This window comes from Microcaecilia unicolor, chromosome 6 (assembly GCF_901765095.1).
Source record: "Microcaecilia unicolor chromosome 6, aMicUni1.1, whole genome shotgun sequence".
NCBI classification, from domain to species: domain Eukaryota; kingdom Metazoa; phylum Chordata; class Amphibia; order Gymnophiona; family Siphonopidae; genus Microcaecilia; species Microcaecilia unicolor.
In genome coordinates, this window is record NC_044036.1 from 253,649,328 (window position 1) to 253,676,802 (window position 27,475).

General features: G+C 42.9%; 1 protein-coding gene across 4 annotated transcripts in view; it reads right to left on the reverse strand.

Annotated features, from left to right (window-relative positions):
- Positions 1 to 13,821: 13,821 nt before the first annotated feature.
- The window catches only part of TNC (tenascin C), a 222,745-nt gene continuing 209,091 nt past the window's right edge, over positions 13,822 to 27,475 (reverse strand). For all 4 annotated transcript variants that reach the window (XM_030207149.1, XM_030207147.1, XM_030207146.1 and 1 more), the window contains 2 exons: positions 17,935 to 18,098; positions 13,822 to 15,134 (listed from right to left, as the gene is read on the reverse strand). In XM_030207149.1, coding sequence (XP_030063009.1) covers positions 15,024 to 15,134; positions 17,935 to 18,098 — 275 coding nt within the window. In that variant the 3' untranslated portion in view covers positions 13,822 to 15,023. The remainder of the gene's footprint in view (positions 15,135 to 17,934; positions 18,099 to 27,475) is intronic.

Genomic DNA, 27,475 nt, shown 5'->3' on the forward strand with positions numbered 1-27,475 from the left:
GCAAGCTGATTTGCTACTCATGTGGAAAGGAGGGACATGTATCTAAATGGTGTAAGGAAACACAAAACACTCCCTCTAGCTCACCTAAGCCAATGGAACTAAAGAATTTTCAAACCAGGAAATGTATGAAGGACAAAGATAAACACAAGGGCTTTCTACTGGCAGAAAAATCTTTGACTATGGTAAATAATAATTCAAATGAAAGTACTTGGATTTTGGATTCAGGGAGCACATGCCATTTAACCAATTGTAAGGATTTCTTTCAGGAAATGTGTCCAGAGGAAGGTATTCTTAAAACTGCAAACGCAGGGACTGCTCAGATCCAAGCAAAAGGAATTGGATTCTTAAAATGCAAAGTGTCTAATGAAGTTAAAGAAATTCCTGTAAGTGATGTCTTGTATATTCCCCAAGCAGTTTGCAATATGCTTAGTGTATCTACATTAGATAAGAAGGGATTTGTGATTCATTTTGAAAACAGTAAGTGCACAATCTCTAAAAATGATGAAGTGTATGCTGAAGCTTTTATGCATAATGATGTTTATAAGCTGAACATTTCAGGTGAAGCCTCACATATGGCGCAAGTAAGGAAGAATGATGGTAAATGTAGTCCGGAAATCTGGCACCGCCGCCTGGGACATCGTGATTCTAAGGTGATCCAGGATCTTTACAGTAAGCAACTAGCCACTGACATTCAGATAAGTGCAGATGCTGGTAAAATGGAGAAATGCATAGACTGTGTTACTCAAAAAGGTGTAAGACCCTCATTTCCTGCATACACAGGAAATAGGAGTAATAAAGTACTGGACTTAATACACAGTGACTTATGTGGACCGTTTAATATCCCATCATTGGGAAATAACAGATTTGTGCTAATATTCTTGGATGATTTCTCTAGATACTGTGTGGCCTATTTGCTGAAAGAAAAAAGTCAAGTCACAGACATGCTGAAGAAATACGTAGCCATGGTGAGCAACAAATTTGAAAGAAAACCAAAGGTTCTTCAGACCGACAATGGTGGTGAGTTCACTTCACAAAGCATGCGCACATTTCTAGAACAAGAAGGCATTCAGCATATCACAACAGTAGCTTATACACCAGAGCAAAATTCTGTTGCAGAGAGAAAATTTAGGTCACTTGTGGAAATGACCAGGTGTATGCTGTCAGATAGCAATCTCCCTAAAAGACTATGGGGGGAAGCCATTCTCACAGCAGTGTACCTACAAAACAGAATGCCAACTAAAGGCGCTGAGCGCACACCACATGAGACATGGCATGGTAGGAAGCCAAACCTGTCACACATAAGAACATTTGGAAGTACAGCATATGCTCATGTACCAAAGCAAAGAAGGCATAAGCTGGATTCCACAACAGAAAGGGGCATTTTAGTGGCTATGCTCCAGGACACAAAGGATATAGAATTTTGAATCTGAAAACTGGCATTGTTGGCATAAGACATGTTACATATTTTGATGAAAACAAAAGGGTTGATAAAGGCTGGATTATCCCAGATGAGCCTTATCATCCAGAATATGAAACTAGAACCATAATAGACATGCCAGTGTATATAAATGCCATACCAAGGCAGATGTCTGAAAGCAACTCACCTGTATCTAACGAGGAACAGGCAGAGGAAGCAGACACAGAAAGGATCATTGAAGAAGACAGTACAGTTGGAGAAGGGGAATCAATTGGAGAAGGACTCTCAGATATAGAGGATGCGGAAAGGTCGGACCAACCTGTTGTCAGACGCTCATCCAGGGAAAACAAAGGTGTTCCACCCCCAAGACTGTCTTACTTAACAAAGTCAGCAGAAGCTCAAGAGCCCTTAACATGGGATGAGATTGAGAAAATGCCAGCAGAAGAAGCTGCTGAATGGCATAAAGCTGCACAAGAAGAAATTGATGCATTGGATAAAAATAATACTTGGATTCTTACAAAATTACCTCCTGGCAAGAAAGCTATAGGATGCAAATGGGTATTCAAGTTAAAAAGGAATGCACAAGGAAAAGTGGAAAGGTATAAAGCCAGATTAGTGGCAAAGGGATATCTTCAAAAATATGGAGAAGATTTTGATGAAGTGTTTGCACCTGCAGTGAAACACACGACAATAAGAACACTTCTGAGCATTGCAGTCTCAAAAGGCATGCAAGTCAACCACATTGATGTGAAAACAGCATTTCTTCACGGAGAAATAACTGAAGACTTGTACATGGAACAGCCAACAGGTTTCATAAATACAAAACAAAGACAGCTAGTGTGTAAATTAAACAAAGGTCTTTATGGATTAAAGCAAAGTGAAAAATGTTGGAATGAAAAATTGCATGAAATATTGACAAATTTAGGATTTAAGCAAGGTGAAGCAGATAAATGCTTGTACACTAGGTGCACAAATGGACAATATGCATACATTTTAGCTTTTGTTGATGATCTGCTCATTGCAAGCAAAAGTGAGCAAGAGTACAAGGACATTGTAAAGTGTTTAAACCAGAATGTTGAGATAAAAGAACTTGGTAATGTGTCATACTATCTTGGTATAGAAATTGAGAAACAAAATGATGGTTCTTATCTTCTAAGCCAGAAGCAGAAAATAAATGAGCTTATTGAAAGTTTAGGTATGCAAGATGCCCAAGTTGTAAGCACTCCCATGATCACTGATTTTCTGAAGGATGAAACAGTAAGAGAACCTTTACCAGATAACATCCAATATAGATCAGCCATAGGTAAGCTTTTATATCTAGCTACCACATACAGGGCTGATATAGCAAATGCAGTAGGAATTTTGAGCAGAAGGGTCAGCTCACCTACCAAATCAGATTGGACTGCAGTTAAAAGGATGGTAAGGTATTTAAAGGGTACCATTGATTGTAAATTAAAGGTTTCAGCCAATAGTAATCCAAAACTAATATGTTACTGTGATTCAGATTGGGCAGGGGATCATTCTGATTATAAATCCACAAGTGGATATGTGTTTATGTATGGAAATGTACAAATTTCATGGGCCAGTCATAAACAAAGTATTGTGAGTCTGTCTTCTACAGAAGCTGAATACGTGGCCGTATCGGAAGCGTGCAGAGAACTGATGTGGATTGAAAAACTTTTGCTGGATTTCGGAATAGCTGAACAGAGACCAATCCAGATAATGGAAGATAATCAGAGCTGCATCCGACTGTCACAGAATGACAAGGTTCAGTCACGCACCAAGCACATCGCAACGAAATACCACAACGTGCGAGAGTTGGCGAAAGAAGGGGTCATCAGTCTACACTATTGTCACACCAGTGAGATGACAGCTGACATCATGACCAAACCGTTACCCAGAGAACATTTTGTGAATCTGCGTATAAAGCTTGGACTTTGTATGAATAAATAATTGCATGACAGTTATGCATGAGAAGGGGTTTGTTGGAATGTATTGTATTTTGCATGCATTGCCTGTCACCTATTATTTCTCTGTGATTACTCTGTGACCTCTGATGTGAATTACTTAGAGAGGTCACACAGCTATGCAACTTCCTGTGGGGGATAGATGCAGCAGATGCAGCACATGGAGCACATGGAGCTCATGATCTCTCCTAACCTGAGAGGATCTATGGTGGTGTGAGCATCCATTACCATCTAAGCACATGGAAGGAGCTGATAATACAAATGTATAGTAATATGTATATATAAGCCTGTCTGATTATAATCTAACTACAAACTGTGAGTAAACAGATGTTTTGTTACTTCAACTTTAAAGTGACTCAGCAGTGAATTATTCTGGGGTGAATGAGAGAGAGATGAAGAAAGAAATTAACATTTCTAAAGCTGAAGCTGTGTGTACTAAAATCTGCTAATTATTTACTACAAATAATCCAACAAGGTCTGTTATGAAGCAGTCAGGGGTGGATTTCGTTAGGTAGCTGGGACAAGTATCTAGTTTACAGTGCCTGTTGGAGAACCTGCTAATCGCCTGGGTAACTGTTTTGACGGTAAGGGGGGTGAAGTTTAGCCAACTGTGTTCAGCCGGGTGTTCTCCAGTGGTTGGGTCCAACTCATTAAGGAAGATTTTGATGTCAGTGTTGTCCTGGGGTAGTGTGTTGCGCAGGTTTACAATTTTTTCATTGAAATACTTAGCAAGTTTATCTGCAGATGGGATGTCTGTAGTCATTGTAGTGACCAGGTTGGTGTCTAGGAGTTTGTTCACGAGTTGGTATAATTTCTTTGTGTCTTTGTAATCTGTTCCTATTTTAGTTTTATAGTATGATCTTTTGGTCTGTCGTATTGCATATTTGTATTTTCTATGTATTTGTTTCCATGTGTTGAGTGTATGTTCATCTTTTGTTTTTCTCCATGCTCCAGTTTCCTGGTTTGTGTTTTTAGCTTTTTCAGTTCATCGTTGAACCATGGTATTGAGTTGTGCTTGCGTGAGGTTCTTGTTTGTAAGGGTGCTATTTCATCTAGTATGCTTGTGCATCTTTTATCCCATTCTATGAGGTAGTATATGGAGTCTGTTTGTGCTGATCATTCATTATTGTATATTAGTTGCCAGAATGTTTTCATGTCTACTTGTCCTCTTGTGCTGTAAGATATATGTTCTTGTATTCATTGTAAAGCCTTCGTCCGCCAGTGTAGGGACATGTTTGTAGTGGTCAGTCCAGGGTGTTACTGTCCATTTGATATCTGTTATTATTAAGTTCTGGTCTGTTGAAAGTTTGTGTGAGATGAGGTCGAGTGTGTGCCCTTTGACGTGGGTTGCTTGCGTTTGTGGCCATTTGAGATCCCATAAGCGAAGGAATTCCTTACATTCTTGTGCGTTGATAGAGTTTGGGTCTTCTAAGTGAAGGTTGATGTCTCCTAATACTAGTATATTGGAGTTGGTTACACATGTGTTTGAAATGAAGTCCATGAAGTTAGTCTAGGCTTCGTTCCAGTTACCTGGGGGTCTGTAAAACAAGACACAATTCAAATAATCATGTAGGGTTTTGTTGTGAATTCTGATTGAGGCAATTTCAAGTTGAGGTGTTATGGATTCGGCAGTGGTTTTGGTGGTAAAATGGGATCGATAGATTAGTGCTATGCCTCCGCCTCTTTTTTCTTTCCTGGTCCAGTGTGTGATTTTGTATCCTGGGGGGGGCACAAGTCTAGGATTATAGGGTCTTTTTGGTCATGGATCCAGGTTTCATTAATGAAGAGAAGGTCAAGGTTTTCAGACATGATCCAGTCTGTTAGTATTGCTGTTTTATTTACAATGGATCTGGTGTTGATGTAGCCCACTTGGATTAATTGGAATGGGTCATCTGTGTTTGGTGTTGTGTGTGTGGGCTTTTATTAGTTGTCATGGTGGTTGGGAGGCGGGGATAGTGCTGGACAGACTTGTATGGTCTGTGCCAGAGCCGGTGGTTGGGAGGCAGGGCTGGTGGTTGGGAGGTGAGGATAGTGCTGGGCAGACTTATACGGTCTGTGCCAGAGCCGGTGGTTGGGAGGAGGGGCTGGTGGTTGGGAGGCGGGGATAGTGCTGGGCAGACTGGATGGAAGAGCACAGGTACAAATCAAAATAGGGTATACACAAAAAGCAGCAAATATGAGTTATCTTGTTGGGCAGACTGGATGGACCGTGCAGGTCTTTTTCTGCCGTCATCTACTATGTTACTATGAGGCTCATTTTCAAAGCACTTAGCCTCCCAAAGTGCTTTGAAAATATGCCTCTATGTCATGTCTTTGTTAAGGTGAGTTTGTTTGGACCCTTCTTTCCCTTCTGTTGTGATTGTCCGCATGTTAGTGTTCTTCCTTTGTTTATGTTGTTGTCAGTTTGATGAGGTGTGATGTATCTGATCAATCTTTGATGATTGTGTAGAATGGGTATGATGTTACTTTCTGCAAGTGGGGTGGTTAGTGTTAAGTAGATCAGTGTTAAGGAGTAGATTATTATGAGTAGTTTGTGGGTATTCATTTTGGTTTCTATTCCCTGTGGCTACTAATAAGACCGTGTTCTGGTGGTTGGGTGTGTGATAGGTCTTTGTTTTTTGGGATGGAGGCTGGAGTTCTGGTCTTCTGTGATAGTTTAGCTTGCCTTTCAGCTATTGAAATCAGTATTGGGTCCGGTTTTAGTGATAAGTTAATGAGCAGGGGAGGTGGGAGGAGGGAGTGTAGCTCTGAGTCAGGGTCCTTCTTTAATCTATCTCATAGCAGTTAATTGCTGTCCGCTCTCCTTGCCCAAAGAGTCTTCAAGCTTCTATTTCTGGCTGTGGCTGGAGACAGAGGGGGGCTGGGGAGGGGGGAACTTCAGAGCACTTTTGAGGTAGTTAACAGGGAGGTGTCACATGTGCAACTGGCTGTCTTTGATTGCTGGCAGGTAGGCCCAGAGGGAGAGGTTGCTCTTGGTCATGGAAAGACACTTGGAAGACAATGGTAAGGTACTTAACTTAGTTGCTCTTTGGAATGTGGTAAGCGAGGAAAGCTAGTGTTTGAATACCGGTTTTAGGCTTCCATAGAATCTTTTACATTTCTCAAGCGTCTCTTCTAATATATCCGATAATGTTTCTTTAGCTAGAAGCTCATTTGAGTGTAGGCCAGTTAATGTCCAGGCTGATTCAATCAAATTTTCATAAATCTGTTCTCCTCACAGTCCTAACATCTCCAGTATGATGATCAAATGCAGTGCAGCGGCTCCTTCAAAGGCACGCTGAAAGTGTCTTCAGCTCCTTCAGTAATTACTTAGTCTTTACTTTGGTTATTACTGTTAGGCTTTCCAAGCCTTGTCAATTGTAAAGTCTCATTAACTTGAGGTATAGTGGATAATCTACGCACAGTCTGGTGATCAGAAGCGTTGCTCGGGGCACAGAGACTCCCCAACCCTGTGAGTTGTGTCAGTGGTTGGAGGTAGCAACCAGAGGAGCGGCAGCTGCCATGGCTGCCGCTGCTTTGCTCTGGGCCCCTCGGAGCCTGTCTCTGGGACGTCTCCGCCGCACTGTTCCTGCACCTCTTGCCACCATTGCTGTTTTGGCCGCTCGGTGGTGGGCATTGTCGGCTGAGCCCTCCTCACGCCTCCATGGCTCCCATGTTCTTGGGGCAGCTCCGCCGGACACAGGCTCCCCTCCTCCTTCTGCCATCTGAGAACCGGCGGGCAGGCAGCAAGGAGGCAGAGCTGGGAGCACACCACTGTCAGGCGGGCCCCATGCAGTACCCTGTGGGGAGAGGCTCGGTTGCCTCTCCCTGTTGTGGGTGGGGTGGCGGGCGTGGGGCCAGAGCCGGGTGCGTAGCCACTGTCCCGCAAGCCTCATGCGGTCCCTCGTGGGCAGAGGTTCAGTTGCTTCTCCCTGCTCTGAGGGCGGCAGCAGTGCCACTCACTGACCTCGCACAGCTCCCCGAGCTCCGTCTGTTGCTTTTGCTGCCTTTGCCCAGGCTCCTCTGCGGTTAAGTGCTGAATATCGTTATTTAACTGCAGATGGCTTATATATTTAGGTACAATGGGGCTAATATTCAGACTGTGAGAGTTAGCCAGGCTAACTCCCACAGTCACTGCTAAACCCTGATATTCAATGCTGGGTCATCTGTTAGAAGATAACCGGTTATGTTGATATTCAGACTTAGCCGGTTATCATCTAACCGACCAAACATATCCCACATATTCACACGGCCAAATACAGCTGCTAAAGTGGGGCTGAAAAACAGCAGATAGCCGCTTGTGTTGGCCGACACAACCATCTGCTAGCCACAACTGGTGATGTTCAGCAGGAGATAGCCGGCTATCCCACTCTAAAAATCGCTGGATACCGGTTATGGGGCATTTAATCGGTCAGGTGCCGATTCTGGCTGGTTAAATGCTTTTGAATATTGGGAGGAAGAGGTATTTTTCTGCTTCTAGAGGGCTTTGGTTTAGAGTCCATTGAACTAACCACTAATCTACTCCTCAGACCTGCTCTGTCAAGAATGCCTATAATACCTTCAGCTGTCATACAGCCTGGTATCTCTTTCCGATTTCACTTCAGGGGAGAGAGAAGAGGACAGCAACCACTGGGGGATTAACGAGATGTCATGCTTTGATCCCTCCAATGGATATCTGCTCAATCAAAGCACCTTTCTGTAATCTGGACGTTCCTGAAACAGGTCTAGATAAAGACAGCCTTCTTTTTAGACATGGACATTTCTTCCCCTTTGGTAACTGCTGTTGGATGTCCAGATTTCAGGCCCTCTCTATTCTCACCAATGCACACGCAAAACACTCGCCCTTGCTATGTGGATATACTGCAGTATTGGACGTCTGTATTCTGCCATTGCAAAATTGGGATTTGGACGTTTCAATCTCATCCATGTGCTTCAAACATGAATGCCTAAATCTTTGCTTGCATTGCTAGTAGATGGTCGCTGCATCTCAAGAAATATATAGTAGAACTGGAAAAGGTGCAGCGAAGGGCGACTAAAATGATAGCGGGGATGGGACGACTTCCCTATGAAGAAAGACTAAGGAGGCTAGGGCTTTTCAGCTTGGAGAAGAGACGGCTGAGGGGAGACATGATAGAGGTATATAAAATAATGAGTGGAGTGGAACAGGTGGATATGAAGCATCTGTTCACGCTTTCCAAAAATACTAGGACTAGGGGGCATGCGATGAAACTACAGTGTAGTAAATTTAAAACAAATCAGAGAAAATGTTTCTTCACCCAATGCGTAATTCAACTCTGGAATTCGTTGCCGGAGAACGTGGTGACGGCGGTTAGCTTGACAGAGTTTAAAAAGTGGTTAAATGGTTTCCTAAAGAACAAGTCCATAAACCACTACTAAATGGACTCGGGAAAAATCCACAATTCCAGGAATAACATGTAGGAAGTTCGCCAGGTACCCTTGGCCTGGATTGGCCGCTGTCGTGGACAGGATGCTGGGCTCGATGGACCCTTGGTCTTTTCCCAGTGTGGCATTACTTATGTACTTATATTTTGTTTCCTTCTGTCCTTTGTGGATTTTGTAAAGTCTTCTGTGGTTTGAGCATTGATAGAAAGGAAATTCTGCTTTGTACATTTGACTTGCATTCCAGCTCTGGTCCCCTGGTAGTACCTCTTCCTGTCTCCAATTCTCTGGATCCAAAACGGCTTCTGTTTTTTTCAAAATCATTCAGAAAGAGGCTTTTGGGTGGCTCCATCCATCCCAATCAGTGGCAATGATGACTTTCAGTGGGGGTCAAAGGTTTCCAAAGATGCTTTCTTAAAACACTACTAGTAAGAATATCCTGCCAAAAAGAATCAGCTTTCTGTTTGGGGGGTTAATATCTACAGATGGGTATATTTTTGTTCCTATACTAAGACGAGTGGATCTCCATTTTAAACTGGTGTGCTGGATCTTTTCTTTCCCTTCAGACAACCATGCGATTGCATCCAACTTTCTTAATTTTATACTACATTTAGTGTTGTCCATTTTATTGTGGTGGTTCTAGAATCAGGTTCACCATGGATGTGCACCACTGAGCAATTTTTATTTTGTTTTGTCTTTCAAATTTGGTTTCATCTAAATTTCGTTTGTAACATTTTGTTTCTACTGCCCACTATTTGCAATTAAATATGTGCTAACAATGAAGTGATCAATGTAATGACTACAGTGCCATGCTGTGAACTTCTTGTATTTACAACATTGATTGATCATGAGCCTTTCTAGTGAACCTTTTTTGGTTTTGTTTGGAAGAACCTGGTGACCCCTGATGAAGACAAAGGCGAAACTTAGCCAAGTTGGTTCCCTCTTCAATAAAATGATTTGACAAACTCTCATCTGTTCTCTATTCTTTGGATCACCTTTGCTGCCTGTACTGACTAACAGCAGGTAAGAAGAATGCACCCGAGGGGGGGGGGGGGGCTTGGAAGTGATGCACTGGGGAGATGCTGCCCCCGGGGGGGGGGGGGGGTGCACAGCTGCAATCCGCCCTGGGTGGCAACCAACCAAGGAACACCACTGCACTGTTCAGTACAGTGCTGAAAAAATACCATCACAACAGTGATGCCACACAGCTAGCTCCCTAATGCTCAGCGCTAATGACGTTCAATTTAGGTGCACTGTCAGCACTAAGCATTAGGGAACTATTTAGAACTTAGGGGGAAGTATGGTGCCGGGTGCCTGCGCTGAAGAGTTGTACATCAAGCACAGCTCTTGAATGCATGTCCAGAACACCAGAGGGAGGAGGAGGGAAAGAAGAGGGAAGAAGTGCCATTACCAGCTGCAGCAAGATATACTACACTGCTTGTTTGAGAGTTCCTGGTTGACAGCAAACAACATACTGTTATGCCAATCTAATCTCTTATTAGAATTATGAACTTTATTTCCTTTTTGTTTCTGATCATTCATATTTTAAAGAATTGCAATACCTTCAGATATTTGGACAGTCTTTTTCTTCTTCTGCCACATTTCAAATTTCATTTATCCCCTAGTTGTACTGTTGCTCCCTACCAACCTTTCCTTGTTCTATTTATCAATAGAAATCAAACAAAATAAAACATGGAAAAGAAAATAAGATGATACCTTTTTTATTGGACATAACTTAATACATTTCTTGATTAGCTTTCGAAGGTTGCCCTTCTTCCTCAGATCGGAAATAAGCAAATGTGCTAGCTGACAGTGTATATAAGTGAAAACATTCAAGCATTACTATGACAGTCTGACAGGGTGGGAGGATGGGGGTGGGTCGGAGGTATGCATGGGGACATCAAAGCATATCATTGATATTCTAACAGGATGGGTGTGGATAGGTGAGGGGAGGGTGATCAACAGAGACATACAGCTTTATGGTTTATAATGGGCTAGGAACCCCAGATCCTTGTTAAGTCCTTTCTGTTGGGTGTTAAAATATTCAATCATTCTGACTTCAAAGGTCTTACGTTCTTGTATGGTTTTAAAGTTACCTTTCAGGATTCTCACTGTGAAGTCACTGGTACAGTGTCCTGGTCCTGTAAAATGTTGACCAACAGGCGTGGGAACCCTGCTGGCACCAGTATTGTTCATATGATGTCTATGTAAATTGAATCTTGTCTTAAGCATCTGGCTTGTTTCTCCAATATAGCATCCTTTGTTACATTTTTTACACTGAATGATATATACCACATTGGAAGATGAGCAAGTGAAAGATCCCTTTATGTTGAATATCTTTCCTTTGTGGATGACTTTGGGGTCCTGTGAAATATTTTGGCATAGTTTGCAACTGGATAAATTACAGGGAAGTGTGCCCTTCTGTTCCTTTTCAATCTGTGATGGAAGGTGAAGAAACTCTGAAACAATTTTATTCTGCCTTCAATGCATACCATCCTACAATCAGATTCAAAATTGACTACTCCCCAGAAAAAGTCAATTTTTTGGACACCACGGTCTCAATCAGTGATGGCTGTATACAAACATCTATATACAAGAAACCCACAGACAGATGCAGCTACCTCCACAACTCCAGCTTCCATCCTTCACATACAAAAAGATCCATCATTTACAGCCAAGCCACAAGATACCACTGTATCTGCTCTGACCCAGGGGACAGAGACAGACACCTTAAAAGCCTGACTGAATCTTTCAAACAGAAAGGCTACAACCCCAAAATAATCTCCAAGAATATTGCCTCCTCCCTCAAAACACCCAGGGAGAATCTGCTACAGTACAAAAAGAAAAAAATCCACAGACAGAATCCCGCTTGTAGTGACATACAATCCAGAGCTGGAAAAACTGAGGAAAATCATAAGAGATCTACAACCTATACTCCAGGAGGATGAATTACTGAAAGAGATATTCCCATCCCCACCAGTACTGGCCTTCCAACAGCCACCCAATTTAAAATACAAGCTACTCAGAAGTAAACTTCCATCACAGACTGAAAAGGAACAGAAGGGCACACTTCCCTGTAATTTATCCAGTTGCAAACTATGCCAAAATATTTCACAGGACCCCAAAGTCATCCATAAAGGAAAGATATTCAACATAAAGGGATCTTTCACTTGCTCATCTTCCAATGTGGTATATATCATTCAGTGTAAAAAATGTAATGAAGGATGCTATATTGGAGAAACAGGCCAGATGCTTAAGACAAGATTCAATTTACATAGACATCATATGAACAATACTGGTGCCAGCAGGGTTCCCACGCCTGTTGGTCAACATTTTACAGGACCAGGACACTGTACCAGTGACTTCACAGTGAGAATCCTGAAAGGTAACTTTAAAACCATACAAGAACGTAAGACCTTTGAAGTCAGAATGATTGAATATTTTAACACCCAACAGAAAGGACTTAACAAGGATCTGGGGTTCCTAGCCCATTATAAACCATAAAGCTGTATGTCTCTGTTGATCACCCTCCCCTCACCTATCCACACCCATCCTGTTAGAATATCAATGATATGCTTTGATGTCCCCATGCATACTTCCTACCCACCCCCCTCCTCCCACCCTGTCAGACTGTCATAGTAATGCTTGAATGTTTTCACTTATATACACTGTCAGGTAGCACATTTGCTTATTTCCGATCTGAGGAAGAAGGGCAACCTTCGAAAGCTAATCAAGAGAAATGTATTAAGTTATGTCCAATAAAAAAGGTATCATCTTATTTTCTTTTCCATGTTTTATTTTGTTTGATTTCTATTGATAACCGTAAGAGTGGACTAACACGGCTACCACACTCCTCTACTTGTTCTATTTGAAAGCATGTTTAGCATAAGTTGTGGCTGTACTGTACTCTATCTGGGCAGTGGGAGAAGAAAATCTTACATGACTTTTCTTGCAAAGCATCATAGCTTTTTTTCCCCCCTCCTCTTTTTTGAGCTTATTTTGATTTTGTAAATGCAAGTCCTTGTACTATTGCCTCCAGCATAGCAGAAGCACCTGAATGCCTGCTCCGAGATGGCATTATTTCTGCGATGGTAAGGTGGCTTGGGTTTGTGTGGTGTTCTTCTTCTGAGCATTGGGAGGGAATGAGTAATTACTTAATTTGACTAAATTTGCATGCCCCTTGTGCTATCCTTGGACGCACTCATTGTTCCCCATGCTAGAGCTCTCCGAGCATGAGGTGGTAACAAATGTGGATGCTAGTCTAGCGCTAATGGTCTTTAGTGCCCACATTTGCTTCTGAGCATTGGGGCCTCAATTCTCCATTCCCTCAGGTACAAACTTTAGATTGTAAGTCTTCTGAGGATGGGAAAATACCTACTCAGGGTTACCAGATGGGGAAAAAATTTGCCAGCCCAACCTGCACCCCAAAGTAGCCCATAGACATCCCAAGCTGCCCAACAGGCTATCTGAGGAACAGGAGGGGGAGGGGCAGGCACCCATCCTCCACAATGTGACTTGCTGCTACTGCTGTGTGCTGCTGCTCTCTTCCTCGCTACTCCTCCAGAGTGTTATGAGACATCAGCTGATGACATCATCACACACCTCGCCCTCCTATTGGTCAAATTTGGAACTAAGCCTTATTCTGGCTACAAATTTGACCAATAGAGTGACAGTAGAGAGAGCGGGAAGGAGGAACCAGCAGCAGCTGCCCCCCAAAACCAAACCGGCTCAAACAATCGCAACCCACGACTGCTGGAATATGCCTGTGGCCAGCAAAAAAAACCTCATCCAATTGCACAGGAAAACCACTAAATTGGCAACCCTGTACCTACTGCACCTGAATGTAACTCATTTTGAGCTCCTACTGAAGACAAGGCATAAGCTAAATCCAAACTCCTTTCCCTTCTTTCATGTGGTGGCGTAGCTATTAACACATACGCCGAAAGCTCTCTATTTGCACATGCACCTCTGCTGTCTCCCATGTGAAAGCAGAAGGTGCACATCCCTCACCTTTGAAGATGCTTTCTTTTCCAAAGGGAGATGAAAGAAGACAACAACTTTAAAACAGAAGATCTTTTATTTCTTTTGTTTAAAGAGAATGATACACAGGAATTACAAAAAGGCATCATTCAGGTTTGTTTGTTTTTGTTTCTTTGTATTTTGTTAAAAAATCCCTTTCTTTTATATAGGTCTTTCAGTGGTCTAGGAGCAGTTCAAGGTTTTGTAGCTGTGTTTTGCTTAGCTAGTGATTTTTTTCAGAAGGTTCTTAGAGCTCACAGGGGGTCTTTTACTAAGCCGTGGTAGTGTTTCTAGCTCGTGGTAGAAATCAGCTGGTGGTAAGCGCTGAGACGCCCGTAAGAATATAATGGGCGTTTTGGTGTTTACCGTCAGCTAATTTCCACCACAAGCTAAAAACACTATTGCGGCTTAGTAAAAGACCCCCACTTAGCTAAACAAAAAGAAATTAACATACAAGTGGAGAGCCTTTGTTCATAATTATTCCACCTGTCATGCTTCTTTATTTTTGTACTTTCAGAATACTTACAGGTAAATCCAAATCCATCCCTCCCCCCATCCACCTATTTATGCTTCCCCCAGTACTGGAAACAGCTACTTAAAAACCTTATTATTGTCCTTGGTTAGATTGTGCACAAATTCAATGCAAGAGGAATACAAGAATTTAAATAAAAAAACAAATTGTGCTTTTAAAAACAAAAGTTACAATCAGCTACTGTCCTTCTGTGTTTCGGAGAGCACAACCCTCTGTGGGACATTTAGCTTAATATTATTATTATTATATTCTATTACTGAGTGTTCAAGCTGTAGCCTCTCCCCATTTATTTTTGTTCATTAATATACAAATAAAAAGCTTCAGACCCAATCTTTACATATGCCAATAAGAATAATACAATTTTCATTTAAAATATGGCTGGTTCTAAAACAAACTACCACTGTAACATCTCCACCCCTTTCCCCCTTCCCTCATCCCACCCTTTTAGCCACTCAAGAGAAAAATGCATGACGGAAGTTTCTGTAATGGAAGCCTTCAGAAAGTTGAGTTGTCTTTGGTGTAAATGTGACTGCAGACAGTTAAGAGCTGCTCTCTTGAAGTTAAGACGCTGTGATTTAATAAGGCTTTTGTTTAGGCTGAATGAGGAACTTTAGTTGGGTTGCTGATGTTGATACTTTGGTAAGTTTCACACCAATGGTTCCTCAGTACTTTTTCCTGCTCCCTTCTCCCTCTCTGCCCATTTCTAGACTTATGATCTCCTTCGTCTCCCTTCCAAGTTTCGGAAGCTGGCAGGTCTCAGCTTCATTTCAGCAAACTGGATGGAGTGTTCTTGGCCCTTCCAATGGAACCAGTTAATGCCCTGCAAGGGATAAAAGAGAAGGGGGGTCAGTGCAAGAACTCCAAACAGAACACAAATGTGAGGCTAAAGTGGCTTTGAATTTATCCCCGCCCCCACATACTGAAAGGAACATTATTGGTAACAAAGAAATTACTCATCAAAGGCTGGGAAAGTGTGAAGTTACACAGTAACTTAGGGGTCATTTTACCAAGATGTGGGGAACAGGGCCTGCGCTAGCAGCAGAGACTGTTCTTCCCATGCACCAGGGCCCTTTTTACCGCAGTGGGTAAAAAGACCCCAGGCACACATGGCCATACGGTAAGAGAACTCTTACCGTATGGCCATGTGATGGGGAGCCCCTACCGCCAACCATTGAGGTGATGATAAGGGCTCCTGCAATAACCTGGCGGTAACCTGGCAGCGCGTGGCATTGCCCAATTACTGCCGGGTTACCGCCGTGCAAGCCATTTCTGGGGGTTTTCTTTTCCCCCCAGAAATGGCGCGCGCTTGGGGCAGGACTACTGCCGATTTCCAGCGGTAGTCCTGGAAGAGCGAGTGGTAAGCCGTGCTGGACTTACCGCCACTATGTAAAAAGGCCCCTTAGTGACAGTAAATGTTGGCAGATAAAGACCCACATGGTCCATCCAGTCTGCCCAACAAGTTATGAAAATAGATTAAAACCTATGTTTGACTCGAGACACATCCTGTGATTTCTAGCAAAAAATGGGGACAATTCTGGAAAAGCCTTTGTAGTAGAACAAGAAACATTTCAGAGAAGGTCAACAAAAATAATAAAGGGAATGGAACACCTCCCTTATGATGAAAGGCTAAACAGATTAGAGCTTTTCAGCTTGGAAATATGAGAGAAGCTTATAAAATCATGAGTGGGGAGGAATGGTTAAATAGGGAATGATTGTTGAACCTTTTAAATAATGCATAAGTAAGAGGACACATGTTAAAACTAATGACCAGCAGATTGAAAATATATCATTCCATACAGCTTATAATTAAGCTGTAGAATATGTCAAAAGAAGGTTGGACAAGTTCCTGGAAGAAAAGCCCATAAACATTATAAAAAGGTAGGCTGATGAAAACCATTGCTCATTCCTGAAAATGATGAGTTATGGGAAATAGATCTACATTTTGGGATTTGCCAGGTATTTGTGACTGGGAACGGCCACGGTGAGAGAAATGATGCTGGGTTCAATGGAACATAAGAATATAAGTTGCCCTACTGGGTAAGAGCAAGGGTCTATCTAGCCAAGTATCCTGTTTCCAACAGTGGTCAGTCCAGATCACAAATACCTGGCAGAGTCCCAAAAAGAAGTAAGATTCTATGCAACTTAATTCCAATTCCAAGGATAAGCAGTGGCTTTTCCTCAGTTCTATCTTAATTACAGTTTATGGACTTTTCCTCCAGGAATTTGTACAAACCTTTTTTAAACCCAGCTACACTAGCTGCTTTTACCACTTGCTCCAGCAAAGGGTTTCAGAACTTAACTATATATTAAATGAAAAAATATATATTTTCTCCTGTTTGTTTTAAACATGCTACCATGTACTGTAATTTTATAGAGTGTCCACTAAACTTTGCATTTTTTTGAAGGAGTAAACAACGGATTCACATTTACCCATTCCACTCCATTCAGGATTTTATAGATTCAGTCATTTCTCCCCTTAGATGCCTCTTCTCCAAGCTTAAGAGTCCTAACCTCTTTAATCTTATCTCAAATGAGAGTCTTTCTATGCCCTTAATCATTTTGGTTGCCCTTCCCTCTACCTTTTTCAGTTCCACTATCTTTTTTTGAGATGCAACAAGAATTGCACACAAAACTTAAGGTGTGGTCTCACCTTTTTGTTTTATTTTCTATTCCTTTCCCAATAATTCCTAACATTCTACAATCTATTTGCTTTTTTTGGCCACCACACTGATCAGAAGATTTCAATGTATTGTTCATGATATCACCTAAATCCTTTTCATTGGTGGAATCTAATATGGACCCTAACTTGGCTAAAAGTAACCATGTGATTCCACGGCATGCACAATTTTTGCTGGGTTAAAAGTAGGCTTCTCAATCTAGTTCTCAGGGCATACCCAGCCAGTCAAGTTTTCAGGATATCCACAATGAAGACACATGAAAGAGATTTGCAGACTGAGAAGGCAGTGCATGCAAATTTCTCTCATGTATGTTCATTGTGAATATGTTAAAAATCTGATTGGCTCAGTGTGCCCCAAGGACCAGGTTGAGAAGTGCTGAAGTGAGTTTACATTACATTCTCAAATTTGCACAAGTTATTTCTCTCCAGGTATAGCCCACTCTAAAAGTAGGTCCAAATTTCACAGGCAGTTGTAACCTAAGCAATTTTCAAAGGTAAAGCAATAGGTATGCTTTCCCTTTGAAAATCTGTACAAAGGTTGCAAGTGCAAAGTATCCACAGGCTTTATACCAGGGCAGGCTGATTTGAAAATTGTCCCCTTAATGTCACAGAATGTTGGTGAGACTATTGTACAGAAAGATACTGGCATTGGAACATTTCCAGTACTAGTTCTTCCTAAGATTATGGGTGACTAAGACAAAGGTAGAGTGATGGCATCCAGAGTTTCTACATTCTTTTGTGGTTAGGAGCAGAGGCATTTTAAGATATTTAGGGGTCTTTTATTAGGCCATAGGAATATAATGGGCATCTCGGCATTTACAGCCAGCTGATTTCTACCGTGAGCTAAAAATGGTGCCACAACTTAGTAAAAGATCTCTTTAGATTCTCTGTATCATTGCTTCATTCCATTGACTTTAGAAGGAGGAAACTAGCTGTAGCTCACCTGACTGTGCTTGTTTTCACCATATCTTCCCATCAAGTTGACTCTGTGGCAGTTCCTATACCAGAAGGCTCCTTTATAAGACAGGGCACAGTTGGTGACAGCAGAGTCATTGTCCTTGTCAAAGGTGGAGAAAGGATACCCACTGTGGTAGGTCATGGAGTCACCTACAAAAGGAAAGTTTAAAAAGCATCTTCAAGCACACATTGATAAGTTGCTTATTCTTGTAACATCTTATAAAATCCAGAAGGAAATTCTCTTTGGCAGGATGCAAGCAGGGCCGGTCCAACCCGGTAAGCAGGGTAAGCACAGCAGGGGGGGCGCGTGCCTTCAAGGGCGCCGCTTTGCAAGCAAGCAAGCTCTGCTGAGGCTTTTATTTTTCAGTATCTAATCTCTGCTGCTCATCTCAGTCTGGCTCCAAAGTGTGAACTGTCAGCTCTCTGTCCTGTCCCCTCTCCCCTCCCAAGCAGAGAAATATCCTCCTTGTGTTTATCAGAGGCCCTCACTGCTCCAACTGAATCTGGCTCTGAAATAACTTGTGGGAGCTCAGCTAACCTCTGCCTCCTGCCCCCCCCCCCCCCCTCTGGTGACAAGCGGCTTCAGGGCAAGAAGGAAACCCTGAGGAGGCTCCAGCACAGGCACTCACTATGCCTGGCTGAGCTCAGGAGCTAAGCAGCAGCATAGTATTCTCTGCAGCCACCCCTTCAACACATTGGGATTGAGAGTCTTTCAGGAGCTGGAATCCAGCCCAGAGAGGGCTCAGAGACAGCACAGCAGAGCCTGGACCCTTGTTTTGTCAGAGACTGCTGTTTAGTGCTGCACCTGACCCACCCTTTTCCACCCCCCCCCCCCCCCAACACAGCAACTCACAGGACAGGAGGGCTAGATGGCTGCTTTCAATTCCTAACCATCACCAATCTCCTATCTCTCATTCCCACTTCAGTAACTCCTGTTAGTTTGTCCAACTGAGATTGTAGAATATGTTAGTTTATGCGGATTAAGTCTGTCCTAGCTAGATCCTAAGCTGTGCTCGATGGTGTTAGTCTGACCAGTTGAATGTAAGCATTTCTAGTTGTCCTAATTAGATTACTAGAGGTGTTAGTCTTGTTAGTTGTGCTAGTCTGTTTGTCCTATCTAGATTGTAAGCTTGTTTGAGCAGGGACTGTCTCTTCATGTGCAAATGTAAAGCGCTGCGTGTGCCTAGTAGCGCTATAGACATGTTAAGTAGTAGTAGTAGTAGTAGTAGTAGTAGTAGAGTGGGCTTGGGGGGAGGAATGGGGATGGATGAGAGGATGAATGGGAGTGAGGGAGCCTGGGTGGGAATGGGAATGGATGAGGGGATGAATGGGAGTGAGGGAGCGGGGGTGGGGAGGAATTATGCTGTATGAGAGGATGTAGAGGAGGGAACAGGGAGATGGAGGAATGCTGGGCATAGATGCTGGTGGGGGGGGGGGGGAGAGAAAAAGAGGGTTGGGTATGAAGGGAGAAGGCTGAGGAAGAGAGACTATAGGGAATGGGAAGGCTATTGTGCTGCACGCAGAGTCTAACTTCTTAGGATTTCAGGTTAATTTTTGAAGAATTTGAGGAGGGGCTATCTCTGTTCTACATGTGTGACTGCAAGGCCAAGTGTCTGAATAGGGATCTGTTTGTTAGATTCTGAAATTTTGATAATACATTGTTTTTCAGAGTTGGCAAGACTGTCTGTTCTCCTAATTCCTGGTCTGTGTGCTAAGTTATTTTTCTTCTATACTGGTGAAATATTTTCAATGATGCCATGGCTGGTAAAATGGGTGTGTCTACTGTGGGGGCGGAGCCATAGTGATCCCGCCCCTGGATGGGTAGGGGCGCCGACTAATAGACTGCAGGAGGGCGCTAGAAACCCTAGGGCCGGCCCTGGATGCAAGTACTAAAATACAAGCTTACCCTGTGCTTAAAGAATGATCCACAGTTTACCTCTTTTCAGAAAAACATGAGACACCACAGGGCTCATTTTCAAAGCACTTAGACTTATAAAGTTCCATAGGTTACTATGGAATTTTGTAAGTCTAAGGAGACCTTTTACGAAAGGGTTGCAACATGGCAACCCAGAACTACCACTGGCCCAACGCAGGTGCCAGTGGTAGTTCCACCTCCAGTGTCCACCATTTCTGGAGCTAGCAGAAATATTGATTACTGTTTGTTTGAATTGTTCATGGAGACCTTTACTTTTTGTATTACCACCTTGGATAAAGGCAATTTATAAATAAAAATTCAAATTCTAAAGTGAGCATTAGAAGTAAATTTGAGAGACTTGAATCATACTCCATATACCCTGGCTTAGGAGTGAAGCTCATTACTGTCATGGTATGCACAAAACTAACCCACTTGGAGATATTGCCCCCGAAAGAAGAAACCAGATTCAGACCAGAATTTTGGTGATATAAACAGGAAAAGTAACCAGAAGCATAGCCAGGTTGAGGGCGCGGGGGAGCAGATAGTGGACTGCCGCCAGCCCTTAATTTAAACGTGAAGGGTCATGTCTCAAAAATGCGTCAGTGACATTGGAAGTCCATTTGGGGAGTAGCTGCTCCCCTGGTGACCCACCTAGCACGCCTCCGAAAATAACCATTACGGGACAACCTAATATAAAAAATATAAGGGGGGAAGCTACTAATCTGTGATAAAATATGACATTTGACTGCAATTTTAATTTATCATGGGGGGTCACTAACCTGAAGTGATTCAGTACCGCAGCTACCTTACTCTTGGATAGTGCCTGGAATCAATAGTTGAGCTTACTTCTTGCCTAATGCTGAATTGGAAAAAACATCCCTTATGTCTAATGTACAGTGTGCAGATTTCCTTATTAAAAGAAGGAAACTAACACTCTAAACACTAAGCTACTTCTTCTCTCCCCTTTAAATCGCATGCACAGAGATATCCCATCTGCTTCATAGAAACATAGAAACATGATGACAGATAAAGGCCATATGACCCATCCAGTCTGCCCATCCTCTGTAACCTCTAATTCTACCTGTTCCTAAGCTATCCCACATGCTTATCCCATGCCTTTTAAAATTCTGGAACAGTTTTAGACTCTACCACCTCCACCGGGAGGCCATTCCACACCTCCATCACCCTTTCTGTGAAATAATACTTCCTTAGGTTACTCCTAAGCCTATTCCCTCTTAACTTTGTCATATGCCCTCTCATTCCAGAGCTCTCCTTCATTTGAAAAAGGCTCTCTTCCTGTACATAAATGCTCTTGAGATATTTAAACGTTTCTATCATGTCTCCTCTCTCCCTCCTCTCTTCCAGTGTATACATGTTGAAGTTCATAAATCTGTCCCTATAATTTTTAGCATTCAAGGCCGTTTACTAATTTCGTAGCCACCCTCTGGACCAACTCCATCCTGTTTATATCTTTCTGTAGGTGCGGTCTCCAGAACTGCACACAGTACTCCAAGTGGAGCACCACCAGAGACTTATACAATGGCACTATCACCTCCTATTTTCCTGCTGTTCATGCCTCTCTTTATGCACCCAAGCATCCTTCTGGCTTTGGCCGTCACCCCCCCAAGTCCCACTCTTCCTTCGCACACTGAAGCACTTCACCCCCTATACTGTACCATTCCCTCGGATTTTTGCGACCCAAATGCATGACCCTGTATTTTTTGGGATTAAACCTTAGTTGCCAAATATCGGTCCATTCCTCTAGCTTCGCTAGGTCCTTCCTCATGTCATTCACATGCTCCAGGGTGTCCACCCTGTTGCAGAGTTTAGTATCATCTGCAAAGAGACAAACCTTACCAGACAGCCCTTCCGCAATATCGCTCACAAAGACGTTGAAAAGAGCTGGCACTAGGACCGATCCCTGCGGTACTCCACTGACGACATCCTTTTCTTCAGAGCAAGCTCCATTTACCACTACCCTTTGTCTCCTACCATTCAACCAATTTTTAACCCAATCTGTTACTCTAGGTCCCATACTGAGGGCACTCAATTTATTTAACAGTCGCCTGTGCGGAACCGTGTCAAAGGCTTTGCTGAAATCCAAGTATACCACATCAAGCGTCCCTCCCACATCCAACTGTTTGGTCACCCAGTCGAAGAAGACAGATTCATCTGACACGACCTGCCACTAGTGAAGCCATGCTGCCTCAGGTCCCGCATTCCATGCAGTTCAAGAAATCTCACAATACTCCTCTTTAGAAGCTTTTCCATTAGCTTACTCACCACCGAGGTCATACTGACAGGTCTGTAATTCCCAACCTCCTCCTTACTTCCACTCTTGTGTAAAGGAACCACATCCGCCTTTCTCCAGTCCACTGGGACCACTCCAGTTTCTAAGGAAGCATTGAAGAGGTCAGTCAGCGGAGCCGACAGAACTTCTCCAAGTTCCTTAAGCACCCTCGGGTGTATCCCATCAGGCTCCATCAGGCCCCATCTACTTTTAGTTTGGCAAGCTCCTCACGAACACAGTTCTCTGTAAACGGGTCTTGGTCTACCATACATCCATCCCCTTTAGCCTTTGTTTTCTGCAGCCCTACCCCCGGTCTTTCATTCATGAACACAGAGCTGAAATAATCGTTAAGTAGTTCAGCTTTATCCTTATCATCTTCAACATATTTCTCTCCCTCAGCTTTGAGACTCACAATGCTATTATGGCACTTCCTCTTGTCACTTACATATCTGAAAAAGGTTTTGTCCCCCAATTTTACTGTATTAGCTATCTTTTCCTCCATTTGCCGCTTCGCTTTCCTGATAGCTTTTCCAGCTTCTCTTCGCTTATTTAGGTATTCTCTCCTGTCTTCATCTTTCTAAGTCATCTTATAACGTGCAAAGGCTAGCCTCCTTTTCCTTATCTTTTCAGCTACTACATTCGAGTACCAGAGAGGCCTTCTTTTCCTCTTATTTTTATGTAATTTTCTAATGTAAAGGTTAGTTGCCTTTAATATAGCCCCTTTCAATCTTGTTCATTGCTGTTCTACATCCTTCAGCTGTTCCCATCCCGCTAACTGTTCCTTGAGAAATTCCCCCATCTCAGCAAAGTTAGTTCCTTTGAAATCCAGGACCTTCAATCTCGAATGAGCCCTCTCTTCTGTTTTAATATTGAACCATACCATACGATGATCACTAGATGCCAAATGGTCCGCCACCTTGACGTCAGAAACGTACTCTCCATTCGTAAGCACCAGGTCCAGAATAGCTCCATCCCGCGTCGGTTCCGTTACCCACTGCTGGAACAATTCTTCCTGTAGGGAATCTAAGATCTCTTTGCTTCTAGACGACCCCGCAGTCGGGACACCCCAATCAACATCCGGCATATTGAAGTCACCTATCAGTAGTACTTCCCCTTTCCTAGCTATCCTGCGACTGTGAGGGTGGTCTGTATATCACTTCAATAGATACATTTTCCTTTCCCTCTTTCCAGTTTAACCCACAGCGCTTCTTCCATACCCCACTTATCCTGCAGTTCTGTCACTTGGATATCATTCTTAGCATATAATGCCACACCTCCACCCTTTTTTCCTACTCTGTCCTTCCTGAATAGATTATAGCCAGGTATAGCAACATCCCAGTCATGGTTCTCCGTGAACCACATCTCTGTGACCACCACTAAATCCAAGTCCACTTCCATCATTGTAGCCTCAAGATCTAGAAGTTTGTTTCCCATACTACGGCATTGGTATTCAAGGCACTCCAGATTTTACTCTTTTTTATTCACTTCTATAGAGGCATTAGATGTCCTACCTTCCTTTGGGTTAATTATGGCTTTGTGGTATTTTATACTCATCCCCATCAATTTTAGTTTAAAGCCCTCTTTAGTACTTTAGCCAGCCTGTTGCTGAAGACACTCCTTCTCTTCCTTGATAGCTGGACATCATCACCGCTCAGTACCTCTTGGAAAATCATCCCACGGTCTACGAAACCAAAGCACTCTCATCGGCACCAATCACGCAGCCACATATTTATCTCTAAGATGCGAGATTCTCTCATTCTACCTTTACCTTCAACAGGGAGGATCGATGAGAACACCGCCTGCGCACTTAGATGCTTCACCCTCTGACCCAAAGCTACAAAGTCTCATATGATATGTTCAGTAGGATACTTAGCTGTATCATTTGTACCAACATGGATGAGTAGCATAGGAGCTTGGTCCATAGGCTTGATGAATCTAGGCACTCTTTCCACAATATTGCGAATCTTGGCACCAGGCAGACAGCACACCTCTTTGAACAACATATCTGGCTGGCAGGAGTAGCCTAGTGGTTAGTGCAGTGGACTTTGATCCTGGGGGACTGAGTTCAATTCCCACTGCAGTTCCTTGTGACTCTGGGTAAGTCAGTTAACCCTCCATTGCCCCTGGTACAAAATAAGTACCTGCATATATGTAAACTGCTTTGGATGTAGTTGCAAAAAAAAAAAAAAAAAAAAACACCTCAGAAAGGCAGTATGTCAAGTCCCATTTCCCTTCCCCTCTTCGGTACCCCCAAGAAGCAAATCTCCAACCACCACTACCTTTCACTTTCTTTGGGCCAATTGTCCAGCTGTGATAGAATTTTTGGTCATTGTTTCATCCTGTTTTTTAGATGTTTCTTGCTCTTCTACCTCCAGAGCTGTGAACCAATTCTTTAGCTGAATAGAAGGTGGGGTTGGAGGATTGATCTTGTGGGACTTGGTGACCTGCTTCCAGCTGTGCTCTGTCTGCCCAAGATCTTCTCTCCCTTTGCTGGAAGTCCTCAATGTTTTGACCTGCGTCTCCGGGTCAAATTTCTGGTTGTCCTAGATTTTTCTTAGTCTTACCACTTTTTCTCTTAGTTCTTGTACTTCTTTCAAGAGGGACACAATGTACGTACATTTATTACATGAAACACATGAATTGTTTGCAGATGCCTGTGGCTTTAGAAAGCTATCTGCTTTATAGGCCATATATGAATATGTTTCAGAATATAGGGTACCCCATGCTGGTCCTGCAATGGACAGGGGAAAATTCTGCAAGAAAAACGTATTGACTGGAGTCAAACCACAGTCTTATTGGGTTCTTGCACAGGGCTTTGGGCTTCAGCCAGGTACAGAGCAGGGCCAATCACAAAGTTTAAAAACCCAGACTGCAGACCATCTGGGAAGGCTGAGAAGGTGAAAGAGGCCAGATGCTCAAAACTCTGGCACTGTAGGGAACAGTGCCAGAAAACACCAGCCTGAACACCAAAGAAAAGTTATTGCCTAATGCTCAACACTAACAATATGAAAAAATATATGCACACTATTAGTGTTGAGCATTGGAAGTTAAACAGGGGAGGAATATGCCTGGTGCATGCCTACAAGAGCTGTGTCGTAGGCACAGCTTATGTGTACATGCCCAGTCAAGAGGGAATGGCTGTGGCCTCTGGAGCAGAAACCCTGGGCAGAAAGTAAACCAGACAACAAAAATGTAAAAACTTGCAAGTAAAAAACAAAACAAAATATAACACTGGAGATGACACCAGAGGCAAGTTGCAGAAACTGCAGAGCTGTACTCAGAGCTACAGCTTTTTGGTATCCACAATCTCCTGTATCAGGAACTAGAGATCGGCAGGGGGACCCCTGAGATTAAGCAAAGACCAGCTGCCCCTATCCTTCCCTCTACTCCCAGGGACTCCTCTGTAAATCTGCACACTCAACCTAAGGCCTACTCGGGGGATTTGTTTTAAACCATTTCTCTGAGCATTGGAGGGAATCCCTAGTGGCCTCATTTACATCATAATTTAGTACTTCAAACTCATTTGCATAGAATGTTCAATCACCACTTTTGTGAAGGGTAAAAGCAGGGCCGAAACCTTTTGTGCATTATGCGAACAATATTATGCATGTTAAACTGGCTAAAACCAGTGTAAATGAAATGTTGCAAGCCTGGTTAGCTTTGAGCATCAAGATCAAACTTTACCTTTTGTCTGCTCAAAGGTCCAGAGACAGCTAAACTGTGGAAGTGAGGAGGCTGAGGAGTTGAAAGTTTTCAGTAATTCTCTTCTTGTAAGCTTAAACACTAAGCACCCTATTTTGTTTCTATATAAACACAGGAACAGGAACTGCAACTGAAATTTAGGTAGCAGGCTCTGAAATGAGGACATGCTGTGCCTACAGGAAAGTCAACAAGTCTGTAGTGTGCACAGACCTGGCTGATGTGAGAATTTGTGTTTTGAGAGCAATTATTGTAGGAAATAAAACTGCTAAATAACACACCTAAAACTACTGTTTGCTACTGTTTGGGTTTCTTTTCAGAAAAAAGGATTAGTGCTAATATGGCAAAACACAGAAAATTCTCCAAAATATGAACACAAATATTCTTAAAGAAATAATTGTGTAGTAATTTATTAATAATCCAAGAAAATGTCTTTAAAATGACATGGAAGCATCAGATGTGCACTAAGAAAGAGGCCATTGGATCTCTTAGGGGCCTTTTTACTAAGCTGCAGGGCTCTGTGCTAGCGGCAACGGCCGTTTTTGCCACACGCTGAAGCCCTTTGTACTGCAGTGGGTAAAAAGGTTGAAAAAAGAAATGGCCATGCGGTAAGACTGCACTTACCACATGGCCATGCGGGAGGGGGGGAGGGAAGAGCACTGAGGTGGCAGTAAGAGCTCGTACGCTAACCCAACGGTAATGAATACCACGGGGTAACCCTCTGCAGAAATATTATTCAAATATTTCCACTAGTGATGGAAATGCTGCATGCTGGGGGTGGAACTACTGCAGGCACCTGCATTGGGCTGGTGGTAGTTCCGGATTTGTAAAAAGACTCCCTATAGTGCAAAGCTATTCCGTAAGTACATAAGTGTTGCCATACTGGGATAGACCGAAGGTCCATCAAGCCCAGTATCCTGTTTCCAACAGTGGCCAATCCAGGTCATAAGTACCTGGCAAGATCCCAAAACAGTACAATACATTTCATGCTGCTTATCCCAAAAATAGCAGGATCAGTACTGACATGAAACTTGAACACCCTAAACTGTTTGGGTTTCTGCAAGGTACTTGCAACCTGGATTGGCCACTGTTGGAAACAGGATACTGGGCTAGATGGACCATTGATCTGACCCAGTATGGCTATTCTTATGTTCATATGTTCTTATCTTTTGGTGAAAGCCTCCATTTTGTCTGTTCTGATTTGGAGCAATCTTGTTATTAGCCAGCTAGCTAGCACATGTCTTATAATCATGTCATAATTAAAAGCTTGTGAGATGGATATTTGGGGGCAGCAAAAAGCTATTGTTTTGATCTCATCTCATGATGAGTTTGTGACAGAGTCACAACTTTCTTTTCTCTTAAGTAACAGAAGTTGACAAATTTCATATTACAAATTCAGACTTTGTTTCTACATTTACGTTAATCCCAGTGCTGTTACATTGGACAGCTTTAACCCCCTTCCCATTGATTATGAGGATCCCAGTGTAATTTCTCCTTGCCAAGCATCTAACATAGATGACTCTTTGAAGAATTCTCTGTTGGATCTTCAAGGACTTTAGCCTGGAGACACTGCTACAAAATGAAGGCTATACATCCTCCATCCTACGAAAAGTCACTTTACAG